This window comes from Echinops telfairi, unplaced genomic scaffold, assembly GCF_000313985.2.
Source record: "Echinops telfairi isolate 266 unplaced genomic scaffold, ASM31398v2 ScPeMD7_2;HRSCAF=8, whole genome shotgun sequence".
In the NCBI taxonomy this organism is placed as follows: Eukaryota; Metazoa; Chordata; class Mammalia; order Afrosoricida; family Tenrecidae; genus Echinops; species Echinops telfairi.
In genome coordinates this window covers 77,207,256-77,225,112 of record NW_022103898.1, presented here as the reverse complement: position 1 = coordinate 77,225,112, position 17,857 = coordinate 77,207,256, and the positions used below count along the sequence as shown (strand labels likewise).

The following is a 17,857-nucleotide window of genomic DNA, read 5'->3' as shown; positions in this document are numbered from 1 at the left end:
TCATACACTATCCACTTTCTTTAAGATAAATGGAGTGACTCGCAGCAGGGCCACGTAAATAAGAAAGTTCCGTATGGAGGAGACCATGTCCTCGTGCATCTTCCGTTTCATTTCCTCGGGTCCAGCTTCGGCGAGGCCCTCGATCGATCGGAGACATCGGGGCTGGGCTTCAGCGCCTGCTCTCTAGGGATCTAGGTGCTTCTCGGAATGCCGCCTTGCGCCCAGATCTTGGCTCGAACTGCTACCTTTTTAAGTTTTAATTCAGCCAGCTTCTTTTGGCATTGACAAGCTGCAAGAGAGCAGGTGGGCAAACGGCACCTTTTCAGGTACAGGACCTGAAACATCCATTCCACAGTCTTACCGGAAAAGGCCAGGGGGGTCAGCAGTTGCACACTGAGCTAGTGTATCCTTCAAGGACACAGTGCCTTTGGCAATGTCATCCCCACTGGGGAATAGTTTGGTTCTCTTGAGATGGCCCTTCCAGTGTGGTGTGTTTTATAGGCAACCACTTTATAAAAAGAACACATTAGACACTAAGGAAAGTATGAGAAAGGAAGATGGAAGCCACCTGAAGATCTATAAGGAAGGGAAGCTAAGACAAGGAGTTACCCACCCCGGCGGCCCCCTCCCCCAGTGGAAGGACCTTCCTCTCTAAGCAGTGTTCCCGTGGGTGGGTGATACTGCCCTTGGGGGGCTAGAAATATCAAGGGGGGACATATAAAAGCAGATACCAATAGTTTATCCTGGATTACGGGATATAATACACAGTTTTTCATGAGGCGCAGGGAACTTAATTTGTTTTCCCCCTTGAAAATGGGTCCGTAGCCGGATACGTTTGGGGAAGCTAGGTTTGCAGACTCACTGAGCTAGAGCTGAGTGCCGTCACACCGTGACTACAGTGGAGGGGAGTGCACTGAGGGCCCTTGTTGGCAGCACTGAGAGTTTGCAGCCTGGCCAGAGCAGGGCCCGAGGAGCTTCATGGCTGAGGCTGAGGACGAGAGAGACTGCCCTGACCCACGAACTGTATCCCGAGCATTTCTGATCCCGAGTGGTAACCTATTAACTTCCCTAACATGCCTCTTAATTGTGAATATGGCTTGGCAGTTCTGTGAGCCCACTGCAAGGAACCAGTAGCCAGCTGAGAAGTAGCGTGCCGTCTAAGGGATAGTCGGGTCCAAATAGGGTACAGGACGCTGAAGGGGCAGGCCTGCCCGCCCCACAGGGCTTCCAAGGGGATCATCCTTATGGATTAGTCACCACAGTTCTCTTCTGCCGAGCAGCCGGTGAGTTCAGGCTAATCTCAAAATGTTACCAACCCTAAACCCCTGCCCCCGACTCCCACCCCTTCTACTCCCAACAAACCCACCCCTGTGTTTTTGTGCTGCCTGACCTTGACCCCTCGCTCCTTACTCTTAGACATTGACATCTCACTCACTGGTGCGCTTTAGTTTCGGGGAGACAGTCCTGAGCTGACCCCCCCAAGGCTTCATTCTCCTAAGCTGTAAACTGACCACGGTAACAGTACCGAGCTCTAAGGTTGATGTAAGGATTACACAGCATTACAGGGGAAAAACAACGCACTGCCATCTGGTTGATGCCAACTCATACTGACCTTGTAGGACAGGCTAGAACTGCCTCTGGGAGTTTCTGAGACTGAACTTTTTTTTTTAAATCATTTTATTGGGGGCTCGTACAATTCTTATCACAACCCATCCATCCATCCATCCATTGTGTCAAGCACATTTGTACATTTGTTGCCATCATCATTCTCAAAACATTTTCTTTCTACTTGAGCCCTTGGTATCAGCTCATTTCCCCCTCCCTCATGAACCCTTGATAATTTATAAAGGATTATTTTACCAGACTGTAACTCTTTACAGGACTAGAAAGCACCGTCTTTTTCCCATGGAGCAGCTGGTGGTTTTGAACTGCTGACTTGGCAGGTTGCAGCCTGTATAACCTCTCCATTCCCAGGACTCCTATCTTCCTCAAATTCTCCTACTCTGCCAAGTGACTCCGTCAGGAATTCAGAACAAAACCCCACCTTCACCCGACCTTGCCAAATAACTGTGTTGCTTTATTTTTCAAATAAGCTATATACACTCAGCCACCAGCCCTTTACCACTTTAATGTCCTATTATCTGGTTTCTGTTAACTGAAAAATGTTCGATAGACACTACCACCCAAATCCAAGTCTTTTCTCAGTCTCCTATTTGAAATCATTTATTTTTAAAATCTCAAATTAGGCTTCCACAGACAAATGTCTTCCTCAGAACCCTGTTCTCCCCCTCCGTGGTAGCTAAGTCTATTAGAGCTCCATTCTTCTCCCTTCTCATGGTTGTGTGTGCGTGCATGTGTGTGCATGCATTTGTGTGGGTTTTGATGGTGAATCCAAGTAACATGCATCCCTGACCATGTCAGTAATTTCTGTGTGAACGCGTTGTTTCTCGGTCCATTGTGAGGGTTTGTTCTATGTTGAGGTCCGCCCCACACTGAAGCTGCAGTCTGTTCATCACTAAGTCCTTAGGGCTGCTAGCAGGCAAGGTTGTTTCAAATGCAAACCACTGGTTGTTAGTAAGTCTTCTTCCGATCCAGATGCCCTGTTTTTATTTATAGAGGCCAGCTTCTTGAAGTATTTGCTCAGCACATAGATTAAGTGTGGTGAAAGGGTGTAGCCTGGCCACTGCACATCATTCCTGACTGGACACCAGTCTCCCCGGGTTTTGTTTGAGGTGCCTCTTTGTCAGTGTGCAAGTTCTGCATGAGCACAACAAATTGCTCTAGAATGCCCCTTCTCTGCAAAGCTATCCACAATTTATTCTGACCCACCAGTGGAATGCCTTTGTGCGGTCCATAAAACAAGCAAACCATCTTGCTGATACGCTCATTCAGACAGGTTCCCTGACATGAGCAATGCTAACCCTGCATCCATGTCCTTTTTTGAATTCAGCTTGAGTTTCTGCAAGTTCCCGGTGGATGTATTGTTACAGTCATCGTTTAATTATCTTAATTTTGCGTGCGCATATTACTGTTGAATAGTTCATTCTGTTGGATGACCTTACTTTGCAATGGGCACAGTGAAAGCAAAGCTCTTAGCAGTTTCATTCATTTCTATTGAAGCCTCTTCTCCTAAATCCTTCCAGTGTTTAACCTTCAGCGTGAGCTGACTTTCCTTCGGTACCTACCATTCACCAATGATTACTTCTCTCATCATTGTCTCAACGCATCTTTGTTACAGTGACGTCGAAAGTGCCCCCACTTCCCCTTAAATCTATCCTACACTTACTAGTGTGGCTGTAACTTGAGGCTTGGATTTTGTTCGCTTCTGCTCACGTGGCACTGGTCCATGGATTAGGAGGCCACGGTGCCAACAGGAGGAGCACTTCAGTTTAAAAGCTGGAAAGGGGTTCATCGGCCTTGCATCATCTTACCATACTTATTTGATCTGTTTGCTGAACAAATCACCCGAGAAGTTGGACTATATGAAGAAGAATGTAAGTAACATCAGGATTGGAGGAAGGCAGTTCCCAACCTGAGATGCAGAGACACAGCCCTGCTTGCTCAAGGTGAGGACTTGTAGCACTTGAAGGTCAAGGAGGGCAGCCTTCAGCATGGATTACACCTCAACATAAACCGCAAATCCTCACAATTGGACCGGGAGACATCAAGATAAACAGAACAGCATGGAAGTTGTCCAGGATTTCATCTTGCTTAGATCTACCACCGATGCTCACGGAAGCAGCAGTCAAGAAAGCAGACGACACATTGCATGAGGCAAATCTGTCGCATGTGAGCTCTGTCAAGTCTTGAGGAGCAGGGGCATCTCCTCGAGGAATAGGTGCACCTGACCCACGCCAAGGTGTTTCCAATGGCCTCATAGGCGTGTGAAACTGGGTAAGTGAGGAGGAACACTGAGAGGGATTGACGCATTGGAACTCGGGTGCTGAGAACCACACGGGAAGCATCACGGGCTGCCAGAACCACCGACAGTCCTGTCTTGGAAGAAGCGCAACCAGAATGCTTGGAAGTGAGAATGGTGAGGCTTCATCTGACTTGTGGACACACGATCAGGAGAAACCATTTCTGAGAAAAAGGCATGATTGATACAGTTGGTCATCCACACAGTGGCTGTTCAAGATGGGCTCAAACATCAGACCCAGTGTGAGGATGGCACAGGGCCGACAGTCTCGATGCTTGAGCACAGGGTCGCTTGGAGCCGGAGTAGGGCAGAGACAGCACATAATACCACTCACTCACATGGTTTCTCTACCATACGGCTCTTATCGCAGTGGCCCCCTGCCCGGGAACTCCAACAACTGAGCAAATACAAACCTTGCTCTAATTACAGTTGTGTCAACTTGGCTCAGCTGTTGGAGTTCCAAGTGGTTTAGCAATTAGGAAATGATGCTGTCATCTCCGTGGTGTGATCTGATGTGGTCAGCCAATTAGTTGTAAGGGGCGTTTCTTCAGGGGTGTGGCCTGCGGCTAATAACACAGAGATGGTCACTGCTCCCTGGCTCTTCTAGACCTGTGTATGACTTGGTCGGTCATCTCTGGTTCTTGGGATTAGTAAAATGCTGCAGAACCAGGAGCCAGCAGCTTGCCCGTCTAACCTGCTGGTCTTGGATTCATCAGTCCCTGCAGCTATGAGTCAAGTCTGACCCCACTGGGATTTGCCAGCCTCTACAACTACATGAACCATTTCCTTGAAATAAATCTTGACATACATACAAGTTTCACTGTTGGTTTTTCTTTTTTGGGTAAGGGGAGGGTCTGCTTCTCTTCAGAACTCAGCCTAAAATAATCTTTAAGGCACACATTTCCCCCCACCTAATTATTTGGACATCTATACAATCTGGCTGGCCATTCATATGGTAATGACCATGAGAGCCTAATTCCTGCCTTATCACCTTTCTAACTAGCTAGTATCACTGTATCATTTTGAGTAAAAATTAATCTTACAAGATTGCTTTTATGATGAATACTTAAAAAGCTAACATGAGGAGAATTGAACACACTACCATCCCCTTCCAGGTTGTTGACTTGTTCCAAATATGAAAAGGCTTGGATCGCTGGTTTCTCTAGTAAAGCAAACCATCAGAGGACCTGGGGCTGATTTCGACGTACACAGGGATGATGTCATCCCAGGAAAGTCTCTGGAACCCCTTCATAGTTTATAGCCACATGCTCAAGTAATTACATACTTCAGCAGCAGCAACAACAAAAACCAACTTGAAACAAGCTAACTTTATTATGTGAGGGGGCTTTAGAAAGTTAGTGGGAAAATTCCTTTATCTTGCAACCCCAATTTCCATGAACTTTTTGAAGCCCCTTACACATTTATTCTCTAGATTACTTTTTGGAATCCAGTCGTATTCTTAGTGCCCCACGTTGTTTGCTCTACTGTTTATATTCACTGACTGAGCTTCTGGTCTCCTCGGGCACACAACTCCCTGGCCTCATCTGGAACCCCAACTGCTTGCTCTTTAGTCATTTCCTGTGTGCCCCACTGGGCTCATTACTTCATCCCTCGCATGTGCTCCCCTCCTCCTCATTTGGGAAGACTGGAAACACCTGTCTTCGTGATCCAGCACCAGGCACGTGCTGTCGTCACGAGCTAAGCTTCTGGAACGACCCTTGGTTTCTCAGTTCTGATTATTAACCATGAATTTTGTCATCATCACACAGGAAATGGTGGTACTAGTACCTCCGTCTAAAAAGCTACTGGGATGACGACGTTAATGTTTAATACTTAGAATCATGCCTCACTCACAGCAAATGTCCAGTTGGTGTTACCCTCTTTCCTGCCAATGTCCATCCTGCTCAGAACTCTGCCTCCCGAGGCCCCTGGGCAGCCTTCCCTCCTACATACCACCACGTTGTTGACTACTTTCTTTTTTGTCCATCACACTCAGTCCAAGTCTATCCTGACTTTAGTAAATAGCTCGTATTTACTAAAGCATGTAGCTTACAATTGCCTATTATGTATGTCACACACCTGGCATGTGACGGTGTGCTGTAATTATTGGCTGAGTCAACCTAATCAGAAGGACCTGCCACACAGCCCGTCTCTTGTCCTTTCCGCTCTATTTTAGCGCTCTTACGTGGACCGGAGGCTGGCGTGGAATGTAAATGCTCTGCCGCCGCTGGCCCTCTGGCCAAGCCGGCTTCCCCACTCCAGCTGTCAGCACGCAGCCAGCTCCTGGCTTGTCTGCCGGGCGCTCTCGACGGCAAGTTGCTGCTGTTTCCCTCCGTGTTGGTCCTCAGCGTCTCACACTGGCGAAGGAATGAGGTTTCTCATGGAAACCGAGGCTCAAGACAATTAGCAGGCCTGTTGGTGAAGATGAACTGAGAGTGCAGTCACATCTGCCCGGAGGGTTCTGGGAATCCAGACGACAATGGTAGGAGAGTTGGGAGGCCATAATGTGTGGTCTTCCAGGTATGGACAAGACAAGCTAAAAGGACTGTTCTTAGGGGGGTCAGGGGGAATGTGAATGTGGGGTTGAATTAACCCTTTGTTGTTTTGCCAGTGTAGGAAAATGTTCTGATTTTTTTCACAAATATGTATAAAGTTAAGAGTCAATAGGCCCCACCCTACCTCCTCACGTCTCCCATTTGAAACAATCTAGGACAGGTAAACTTTCTGTAACGAACCAAACAGTAAATATTTTAAAGCTTCCTGAGCCATAGGGTTTAAGAACCTGATTCCTTTCAACCGCTCTCGCACGAAATCGGCCACAGACAACATAGCAATAATCGGGCCCAGCGGTGCTCAGTAGACTACAAAAGCGGGTGGTAGCTTCAAGCTACGGGTTGTAAACCTCCGATCAAGAAACTTCTGAACAGCATTTTCTGATACCCAGCAGGATTAGTGAGCGGCTTTGTGTTCTCTGCTCACATCCAAGGCTGTCAGTTCTAGGGACCCTGGAAGGCAGAGCAGCATTGCCCCGAGGCTTTCCCCGGTGATACACTGATGTAAGCAGAGGGCCACATCACCTTTCTCCCAGGGATGAGCTGGTGGGTTCAAACCGGTGACCTATCAAGTAGCAGTCAAGACTTTACACCGCCACCAGGGTCCAAGGAGGACATTTTTCCAGGAGACTGCCACTTCTCTCCCTGCAGAGTAGCTAGGGGGATCACACCTCGCCTCCGCCTGCCCCCCCCCCCAACCCTGCCTTCTAGTTACAGCATCTCAGCGGTTACCACTGCCCCTTCACCTAAACCAAACCCACTGCCATCAAGCAGCTTCCAGCTCATTCTACTCATCAACCCGCTTAGTACATTCACTGTGCCTGAAAAAACTATTGCCTCCGCTTGGGAGTTAACTTGTGAAGGCAGAGACCAAGATGTTCCCCTCATCTCCATCGTATGGCCATCCATTATTTCCACAGCCCAAATTTACCCCCACAATATTTAGCATGGTGCATTAAGAACAGGCTCTTACAGTAATTCTGAAGCAGCTACACACACACAAACACACTCATCAGCAGAGCCCATGGTCTCCCATGCCCCTTCTCTAACAGCTCCTGTGTAAATAAGAGTGTAGAGCCAGTGGGTGCAGTTAGACCACTTCAACCTCCTAGGTCAGAAGTGGGCCAACAGTGGCTCGCAAGCCATCGGGCAGCTCTTTTGGAATGTACATGGGGCTCTGAAGTAATAGTGAAGATTTGAAAGATATCATTCAGATAATGGTGATTCATTTGGCTGTAAAACTATACTTAATGGCTCTCGACTGATTCTTAAATTGTGGTGAGGGGCAGGATTGGCTCTTCCATCCTAGAGCATGCGCAGTACTGCTGGGCTTACACTGACGCATACTGTGAGCAGCCCTGGCCACAGTGCATTGAATGCTCAGTAGTTTAACCAACGGGCTGGCTGTGGGACCCTCGGCAGAAAGAGGTAGCTGTCTACTTCTGTAATGACCTCTAGCCATGGAAACCTTAAGGGGCAGCTCCACTGTCCTGGACTCCACCCCATGGTGCTGGGTTTGGCTTTTGGCATGAGAAAGGCTCTAATTGAAAATGCAGGTTGTATTTGGGGGAGGGCCGGGATCTTTGATCTCAATCCCATGGAAGGAGTTTACCGCAGTACGACAGCCATGCTTCGTACGGTAGATACAGGTGTTTCAGGGTCCCTCCTCCACCTCTATATTCTTAGGAGACCCTGGACATGGGGTGGTGGCTTCCCTGCCTGCGATGAAAACATACAAAGGTGCTTGAGAAGGGGGGCAAGGGACGGAGCAGGACAATGTGGCCTCTGGAGTGTGCTTTGGCAGCTGCAGGAAGGAGACAGGAAGGAAGGATGTAGGAGGGACGCAGGGCAGGGCAGGGCAGGGACGGGTGCACACTGCTCCCGGACAGACGTCCTCCCAACACAGTGGTTAGTTCCAACACAGGAGTAGGTGACAAAACAAGGAAGAAATAAATGCGCAGAATTAAGGGGAGAGAGGCCCAAGCAGCAGGGGAGAAGCCTTTGGGAGAGGGATGTTGACTTAAGAACTGAGTCGAGCAAAAGTTTATCAGCGCAGTCCGCACCACGGGACAGCACACACAACGTGACCAGCAACCTGCAGACCCCGTGCGAAGGACCGGGAAACGTCACTGCACTGCCGGTGCCTGGCCCCACCCCTCCTGCGGGAGAGGGTGGGCGCACGCGGGCCTGGGTAATACAGGAGGCAGGGGCAGAGGACGGAAAGAGCTGCAGCCTACACTAAGTGGAGTTTTCAAATTCCTGAGCACAGTGTCTTAGGGCTGAAGCATTTGATTTTTCCCCAATCCCAGTGGAACTGTGACCCAATGACTCAGACCACACCCACCAGCCTAGAGTCAAACCCCAGAGGGCCCAGACATGGAGAGCAGGGTGGTGGGGGGAGACACCTTTCATTCTCAATCCTCTTCTCATCAGCATGTTAAGATAACCACAACTCCACCAATAACACCTTCGCTGCCTTCCCTGACTCTGACAGCCACTCTGCTGGTGGCTAGAAGGGGAAACGAAGTGTCCGGGTCTGGGTGAGGCAGGGCAGAGCCTGTGTCCAGAGGTGACCAGCGACCTCATCACTATCCCATTTCCTGTGGTGAGGCTCTGAGCCTAGCTATGTGTCTGAAAGGCAAGAGGACGGCTGGCCTTCATGACTGACTCAAACTCAGAGGCGTAGACTGAGGCTCTGAGGGCCTGGGAGCAAAGTTCTCCGAGGCCCAGGCACCGATGCTGGGCTGGCGTGTCCTTCCTGGCAACGGAGGAAGCCTGCTTCTCCCCTCAGTTGGGGCTGCCGGCAATCACTCAGCCAAGGATGCCCTTGACTCCCGATCAACTGAAAAGCTGCGCTGAAAAGGAAAAGCACCCCCAGCCCCATGCCATCCGGGCCCCCCACAACAGTGACAGCAGAGTCAAAGCTTTACTTTGTTTGTTTTCTTACTTTCTTTAAAAAAAAAAAAAAAAGTAAATAAATTAAATTGCCAATGATGTGGCTGGGGCTGGAAATGGGGTTGCAACAACCAGACCTTTTTTTTACAAAAAAATGTGTGTCTGTCTGTGTGTGTGTGTGTGCTTAGGGGGTGTGCTGAAATACAAACAATGGCCAAGGGAGCTTCTCAAACTACCTACCTACAGGCACAGGGCTGGCGGGAACCACAGGCGGGCTATCACTGGTCATGCCACCCTAGGCAGGGACGGCTCTCCACGTCAGCGGAGGCCAGAGAGCAGTGCCTTGTGGCCCGGCAAGCCCAAGAGACACATCCCCACGTTCCTAAATGAGCAGGGAGCATGAAGAGCTCCTCTGGAGGAGTTCCACGTTGCAGCCTGCACATACCTCTGGGGTGGGCTGGCACCGGGGTCCATCTGCCCTTCCTGGAGAGCAGAGCGGGCCTCACTCACTCTAGGGGGCTGGCTCTATCCTGACCTTTTGCTCGGGATGCCCACTCCTCAGCGGTGCCCCGACTGCTGCTAGAATCCGCAGGCCTCCTCTCGGGGAGAGAGATCTCTTTGTGCTTTCTGAAAAGACCTGGCAGCAGACCCAGGCAGGAGAGCTGGCAGGGTGGGGACCCTCCTCACCACACTGAGCTAGTCCAGAGGTTTTAGGGGAGGGAGTACGGTGCAGAGGGAACTGGCGTTTCCCATCGGAAAGGCTGAACTAGGTGCCCTGGGGGGCCTTTGAGGGCTGGAAGAGGGGGAGATGTGGGCTCATGGGCCGTGGAATTTGAAGTGGGGGTACAGTGGGCACAGAGCCCCAGCTGGTGGAATGATGGGGTTTTCGGGTTTCCATTCTGTCCTGACAGCGTCACAAATCCTATATCTCCTCCACGCCGTGCGCGAAGATCATGACCAGCCCTGGCTCCTGCACCATGTCGTCGCCCATATGCTGGTTCTCGCAAGCCATCACCACAACAGCCTGCTTGCCGGGGATGCGCTTGGCCACGTAGTTCTCGTAGTAGCGCCGGTTCATCTGCCTTGTCTCTAGTGTGGCCAAACCCTGGGGCCAGCTCCGCTCGTGGGCATTTTCAATCAGCTCGTTGACGATCGAGGCAGGACAGCCGCTCTCCACCAGGGAGCGCTTGATGACGGCCTGGAGCACAGCGTCCGGGGTGGAGATCATGCCGCCCCAGCGCGTCACTCTTGCTGGCTGCAGGGAGTTCACCCACCTGTGCGGAGGGGGGTGGAGGGGTCATGCCCGCCCGTCCCTTTTCTCTGCACTGGCTTTGCTTCTCACGGGCGTGACCACCCACTGAGCTCAGCTTAACCCTGTTCTTCCTTCTTCGTCTTTGACTCAGCAACTCCCAGTCTCTCCCTAGTTGTCCCCCTCGAAGACACCAACCAAGACTCACCAAACGACATTCCAGGAGCGTAGAGCCCCATAGCTTCCTCTGAAATCCCAAGACTTGGCACACGTACACCGGCACACAGTAAGTGCTCAACCAGCGTTCACTAAACGAAGCAGTTACCCACTATGTGTCCTCTATGTAGTTTCACACGTATACTGTAGTCTATCAACTGAAAGGGATCTTACACTTCACTTGTTTACTCCCCTGGATTTGGCACCGTCTCTTCTTCCCTGGACTGTAAGCTACCTGAAGACAGGGGCAATACCTTCTATTTCTTCTTTGCCCTCCTCACACACCACAGCCTTTCATATGGGGCTTTGGACATGGTGTGTACTCACCTAATTCTGGATAAACTGCATCCTTGGGTCGGCTTTCCCTTCCATCCACCCAAATTCATAAGAGAGCCTGTATTGGGGCTGAGGGGCATCCTCCTCTCCTCTGCCCCTGTGCTTGTGGTGGCCCAGCCCAGCTCTCTGATTGCCCTCCTTCTGCCACTCCCCTGCTCTTCCTCCTTTCCGGCCTCTGTGCCAGGACGTGGAGTGAGAGACCCCACGCCCTGAGTGACACTCACTCCAGAATCTCGTTGTACTCAATGGTCTCCTCCAGGTTCTGCAGGTTGGGGCTGACGCTGCGCACGGCCCGCATGTAGGCCTTGAGCAGCTGGATGTCTCGCTTCTGTTGGAGGGGAGAAACAGGAGGAGGGTGAGGGTGAAGGCGGACAGCAGACGGGAGGCAAAGCTCACTGAGCCATCTGGGGAGTGACCCGACTGTAAACCTCAAGAGGAGGGGGCATGGCTGGGTCATCACTGCTGTCTCCGATGCTCAGCACAGTGGCTTCAGAGGGAATGTTGGAGAGCTGTGTGGGGACTGAGGGAAAGAGGGACAAAGGCAAACCCAACTCACTGCCCCGACGGAGTCAATGCTGACCCACAGGGCTCCCCTGTGAGCTCCTGCACTGTCAGAGTCTGCGGGCCAGAAAGCCCGGCCTTGCCCCCAGCTCAGGGCTGCTGCCGACCACTTGGACTGCAGCCCCTTGCAGAGCCCCTACACCAGCAGGACTCCTGGGGCGAAGGCAGGGGAGCATTCCACGCTGCTTCCCACCTAAGCCGCAGGCACAGGGTCCACACACACACAGAATAGCACCCACGCACCAGCAGAGGTCTGGGCTCACGTGGGCTCGGTGTCCTCAGGGCCTACCTGCTCTGCCAGCTGGTGCTTGTGCTCAGCCGACGTCTTCTCCAGCTCTGCGATGCGCGTCTGCTGCTGCTGCACCACGGAGCGCAGGTGCTTGATGCAGTTGTGGTTCGGCAGCTCATCTTTGGGCATTTCCAGGCTGCACTCCGTGGAGGGGGGAGGGGGGCCAGGAAGCAAACAGTCATACCAGTCACGGGGTCAAAGGCCGATTCTGACAGAGAACTGCTGAGGGGCCCCAAACGTCTGACCTTGAGGACGAGCTCCCCTCCTGCCCCTTCCTTCTTTCTCTTCTAGGCGCCTCCTCACCTCTTTGCTACCAACTTTTCCTGGGCTCCCCAAGGCACACTGTCCTACCTCCTTACTGCCCGGCTCTCCGTGCCCCCGAGAGCAGCGGTTCTCAACCTTCCTAACGTCGTGACCCTTTTTGAGACAGTTCCTCATGTGGTGGTAACCCGCAACCATAACATTATTTCCATGCTACTTCATCCCTGTCATTTTGCTACTGTTACGAATTGGGTAACCCCTGTGAAAGGGTCGTTCGACCCCCTAAGGGGTCGAGACCCACAGGTTGAGAAGGGCTGCCCTAGAGGCCCTCCCTGGTACTCAGTCCTTCCGGAAAGCTAGACCATTTATTTCATCAGTAACTCACACCGCACGGGCGGGAAGAGCCGAGGGCATGGAGAGAGACAAGGCTGGCAGCTCACCCACCTGACAGAACGGGAGGGTGAGGGAAGTCACCTTTAGTACTGCCACACACACTGGGGGAGTGCAGGGCCCCGCTGTCTTGAAACAGTTTTTACTTTTATAGTCAGCGAGGTGGCGCTTTACCTTTCCAATCATCAATTTTGTGTTCAACAGTCTGAACTACTAATCACCCCCACCAATAATTTGCCCTTCACCCAATTCTTGATTCAGCCTCTCCTACTTTGCCCTTGATTTTTTTTTTTTTTAAATCAAAGCAAGAGTTTAAAAATCTTAGCTGGAAAAGAAGATGGCCAGAGCTCAGGGTAAGGAGCCGGGACGCCAGGGGCACTCCTGCTCCACACGCTTAGAAGAACGCTTCTGCTTCGCTAGCGGGCGGGGCTCGAGGCCGAGGGCGACGAGGGGAGGCCCGATCTGTGCGAGGCGAGGCGAGGCGACTCACCCACAGCCCTGCTCACAGGTCACGGGCCTCTTCGGGTTGTGCTCGCAGTCACTGAGGTGAGACATGAGGTTGTCAAGCCGGACGACAGCACTGCAGCCAAACACAGCGTTGTCACAGGCAATCTGCAGCTTTGACAGCATGTTCCGCATGATCCGAGGTACTGGGCGCAGGTGGGCGACCGTCACGACACTACGGTCCACCGGGCACGTCTGCTGCTGAGAGAACCACTGAGTGATGCAGGCATTGCAGAAAGCATGTTCACAGTGAGGGGCCTAAAAGGGACAACAGGGGGAGGGGCACAAGGGAATTAGCAGGCATTAAGAACCTTTATCTCCAGGCAAGCCTTTGAGCAGCTTCCAGAACTAGAGGTCCCCGAGAATCTTCGCAGAGTACGGGTCTACTACGAACAAGGCATTGTGGGGGTCAGACTGAAGGTACCCAAGATTACAAATGGGCTGTAAGACCAGACAAACAAGTAGAACATTATTCAACACTGAGAGACAGACAATATTGTAGAACAATAGGACAGATGACATAAAGTAGTCCATTATTAAATGCCAATTATATTGCACACACAACAATTACGAGTCCAGAGAAGGACTCCGTCCTCTCAGCCTAGGTCAATCAGGGAAGGCACTGCAGTGACGGCAGGATTTAATATGGCTCTTAGAGGAGGACTCAGACTGCAGGGGTAGAGAGGAGAGGGACAGAGATTTGCTGGCTGGCTAAAGTTCGATTAAAAACTCACTGCCGTTGAGTTGATGCCGACTCACAGTGATACCCATGTGGGGGGCAAGGGGTAACTATAACTGTTTAGAGGAGTAGAAAACCCAGTCTTTCTCCCCCAGGGCAGCTAGTGGTTTTGAACTGCCGAGCATGGGATCACGGTCCAACGCAAAACCATTACACCACCAGGGTTCCAAAGTTCAGTATAAAAGATCAGAACAAACTAAAAACAAAACAAAAACCCACAACCATTTAGAAGTCAGGACTCCCGTGGAGAGGTGAAGAATCATCTGGGAGGGCTGACCTGAGTCCCAATGGCCAGGAGTAGCCTCTCAAACAGGGCAGGGGCTCTTCTCAGAATCACACTAGTTTCCGTTTGTGAAAGACCACAGTGTGCAGATCACTCGGGTAACGTCTATTTGTCCTGTGGCGGCCTCTGGCATCTAGCGCGAGGCTGATGAATGAAGGCCTGGCATGCCCACTATGTCGCCAACGCTCAAGACAGTTGGTCCTCCAGGGCTCGGGCTGACACCTGGGGAAGAAGTCTGCTCACTATCACTAATCCAACTGTCAGCAGAAGTCATTTTTTATTCAGAGGCATACTTGATTCTTTTCCTAGTCTTAGAGGCCCTATCTCCAAAATACGCCGAAACCAGTCCACTTGTCTCCATCTCTACTGCCACTAATTCAGCTCCAGCTGTCATCATCCTCACTTGGATTATAAAGCGTCTCCTTGGCCCTGCTTGATACATGGCCTCCTAAAGGAAACGTGGAAGATGTGGGTGCTATAGAAAAGCATGGATATTGTCCGGCTATCAGAAAGAGTAGTGACTAAGGTCTTAAAGGCTGTTTAGACACAAGCAGCCATCTAAGTGAGATGCCAACTAAGCCCACGTGGAAGAAGCACACCGAGACCTGTGATTCAAGGAGTGGAAAAATATAATCCAAATCCAAAGGAGGGAATGGTATCAGAGTTTAAATTGTGAAATTCTTGTTTGCAAAAGGCTACGGTTAACAGTGGGAGCCCAGAATACACTTGTAGGATCTACAGAGAGTATGTCTCTGACGATTTCCCTCTAACCATAACTGAAAGATGGAAGTAAGCTAGTGACCAGGCAGAGAGTATTGGAGAGACAATTATAGTAGCTTAAAATGACAAATCTGATTCTAATGGTTAACATCTTGTCATTTGATCTTCCTCTGGATATACTTTGAGCTTGATCTGGTATTTATTATTTTCTGGGTTTCATTTTTTACAGATTAGGGCTTATCTCTGCTATATTTTGTTCTTTTGGGTGACATTCTTGACTCTGTTATGTTCCTTTTTTCAGTATATGAAACCCAGCGTGAGTGAATCTCTGGGTTCCTAGGAGGGCACAGCAGGGGAAGGAAGGGACAACGGGGAGCCAATATCAAGGAATATGAGGAGGAAGAAAGGTTTTTTAAATGATTGTGGTAGTGATTGTACAACACTGCTTGTTATGACTGAACTATTGAATGGTTTGATGTCTGGATTATGTCCTAATAAAATGATTTGGAAACCGTGTGTGTGTATTATCGAAGGTTGTAAGTCTTTCTTCTGCCCAAAGTCCACATTTTTCTTTGAATAACCCAGTTTCTCTGATTTTCTGTACAGCATACAAATTGACTGAGTATGGTGAGAGGACACAACCGTGACACGCTTGTCTTGATTTTGCACTCTGCAGCTGTTTCCTTGTTCTCTTCGCACAATTGCCTCCTGATCCGTGGATAGGCTCCACGTGAGCGCCACTCACGTCCTGAAATCCTTCTTCTCCAGGCTCTGCAGTTTGTCAGGATTCACACATGACCTTTGCAGGGTCAACATAATACAAGTAAACATCTTTCTGGTTTTCTCCATTTTGTGCCAAGCTCCATCTGGCATCACCAATGACATGTCCCTTTTTCTCTGACCTCTTATGAGTCCAGCCTGAATTTCCGGCAGCTCCCTGTCAATGTACCGCTGCAACCATTTTTGAATATTTCATAGCAAAATTTTACTTGCGTGGGATATCCATGACACTGTTCCGGATGCCCTCCGTGTCGCCTGGACGGCTTCCTCAGTACCATGGGCTCTTGATCCATACGCTGCCTCTTGAAGTGGTTGACTGTTGACTAGTCCTTGTTGCTACACTGACTGTGGATTCTTTCCACCTTCTTTTGATGCTTCCTGCATCGTTCACTATTTTGCCCATTGTCCTTCAATATTACAACTTGAGGCTTGAATTTCTTCTAAAGTTCTTCCCATTTAAGAGATGCTGAGCATGTTCTTTTTTTTTTGTTTTCTAACTCTAGATCTTTGCACATCTCATCATAATTTTACGTTGTCTCCTCAAGCTGCCCTCTGAAATGTCCTCTTCAGCTTTGATTTCATCTATTTCTTGCTCTTGCTTTAGCTACTCTACAATTAGGAGCGTGTTTCAGTCTCTTCTGACATCTACTTTGATCTTTTCTTTCTTCCCTGTTGTTTTTAACGACCTTCTGCTTCCAAGTCTGAGGTAGGTTCTTTTTTTTTTTTCTTCCTTTTTAACATTTTATTAGGGGCTCATACAACTGTTATCCCAATCCATACACACATCAATTGTGTAAAGTGCATTTGTACATCGTTTCTCAAAACATTTTCTCTCCATTTAAACCCCCGACATTAGGTCCTCATTTTTCCCCTCCCTCCCCGCTCCCCCCTCCCGCATGAGCCCTTGATAGTTTATAAATGGGTATTTTGTCATATCTTGCCCTGTCCAACGTCTCCCTTCATCCACTTTTTGGTTGTCTGTCCCCCAGGGAGGAGGTCACACACAGTTCCATGTAATCGGTTCCCTCTTTCCTACCCATTCTCCCTTTACCCTCCCTGTTTCGCCACTCATACCACTGGTCCTGTAGGGCTCATCCGTCCTGGATTCCCATCTGAGGTAGGTTCTTGATGCCCTCTCGAGCGCGCAGCCCTCAGGTCTGTTATTCCTGCCTCATGCGTCAGACCCGCTCTTCAGACGTTCCCCAGTCAGGTGGGGCAGCCTCAAGGTCTTTATTTTGCCTCCCATGGACTTGTTTTCATTTCTTCATTCTTCAGCTTCAATCTGAACTTATACAGGAATAACTGATGATCTAATTCACAGTCGCCCCTGGCCTCGTTTTAACTGCTGATACTAATTAAGCTTCCCCGTCATTTCTTCCCAGAGATGCAGTCCATTTGATTTCTGTGTCTTCCACCTGGAGAAGCTCATGTTTATCGTCATTGATTGTGTGGTTGAAAAAAGGTAATTGTGATGAAGTCGTTGGTCTTGCAAAATTCTACCATGTGAATTCCTTTCTCTCACCAAGGCCTTTTTTCCAAATACTACTGTATTTCTTATCTATGCCTATATGTACACTGGAAGTATATCCAACGACAGTCACTCATGGGAGGGCTGAGTGTGCAGAGGCAAGGATAGACGTCGCATTGTATAGCACCTTTTTATACCGCTGTGCTTTCTGAATGTCTTACTCAATAAAAGATAAATATGCCAGGGAAAAATCGACATCCCCAGCAGGTTCCTTGTCCCCTGGGAAATGTGCCTCACCTCACAGTTTGCTTGCCTTGGTCCCCAGAAAGTACACTCTGGAGGTTGGGTAGACAGGGGATGGCTTCTGGCTTAGGGTCATCAACTGCCATTCACCTCTCCCCGCGTGATCCACCCGAGATGAGTGTCAGGAAATAAACAAGGCCTTGCCACGGTAGAGGGCACCTGACACACCCCATGAACTCCCGACACTTTCAGGACAGCTTCCTCCACACCCTGAACATCGGCTTCTGATGGCAACAAGCTGCAAGGGCCTAGACAGCCAACAGGTCCAGGGTTGGTTCGCACCGGAACAGTCTGATTTTTTTTCTCTCTCTTTTTTAACATTTTATTAGGGGCTCATACAACTGTTATCCCAATCCATACACACATCAATTGTGTAAAGCGCATTTGTACAT

The 17,857-nt window shown here is 50.0% G+C and overlaps 2 protein-coding genes across 5 annotated transcripts in view; both read right to left on the bottom strand.

The window, feature by feature from the left end:
* LOC115870581 (mitochondrial import receptor subunit TOM5 homolog) lies at positions 1-1,420 on the bottom strand. The gene is made up of 2 exons (XM_045289054.1): positions 1,391-1,420; positions 1-183 (listed from the first exon to the last, which is right to left on the bottom strand). Exons 1-2 carry the CDS (start codon positions 1,418-1,420, stop codon positions 1-3), a joined length of 213 nt encoding a protein of 70 aa, XP_045144989.1.
* Positions 1,421-9,396: 7,976 nt separating this feature from the next.
* RNF41 (ring finger protein 41) overlaps positions 9,397-17,857 on the bottom strand; it is a 37,697-nt gene continuing 29,236 nt past the window's right edge. For all 4 annotated transcript variants that reach the window (XM_004700558.2, XM_045290155.1, XM_045290157.1 and 1 more), the window contains 4 exons: positions 13,159-13,430; positions 12,018-12,153; positions 11,392-11,495; positions 9,397-10,640 (listed from right to left, as the gene is read on the bottom strand). In XM_004700558.2, coding sequence (XP_004700615.1) covers positions 10,289-10,640; positions 11,392-11,495; positions 12,018-12,153; positions 13,159-13,430 — 864 coding nt within the window. In that variant the 3' untranslated portion in view covers positions 9,397-10,288. The remainder of the gene's footprint in view (positions 10,641-11,391; positions 11,496-12,017; positions 12,154-13,158; positions 13,431-17,857) is intronic.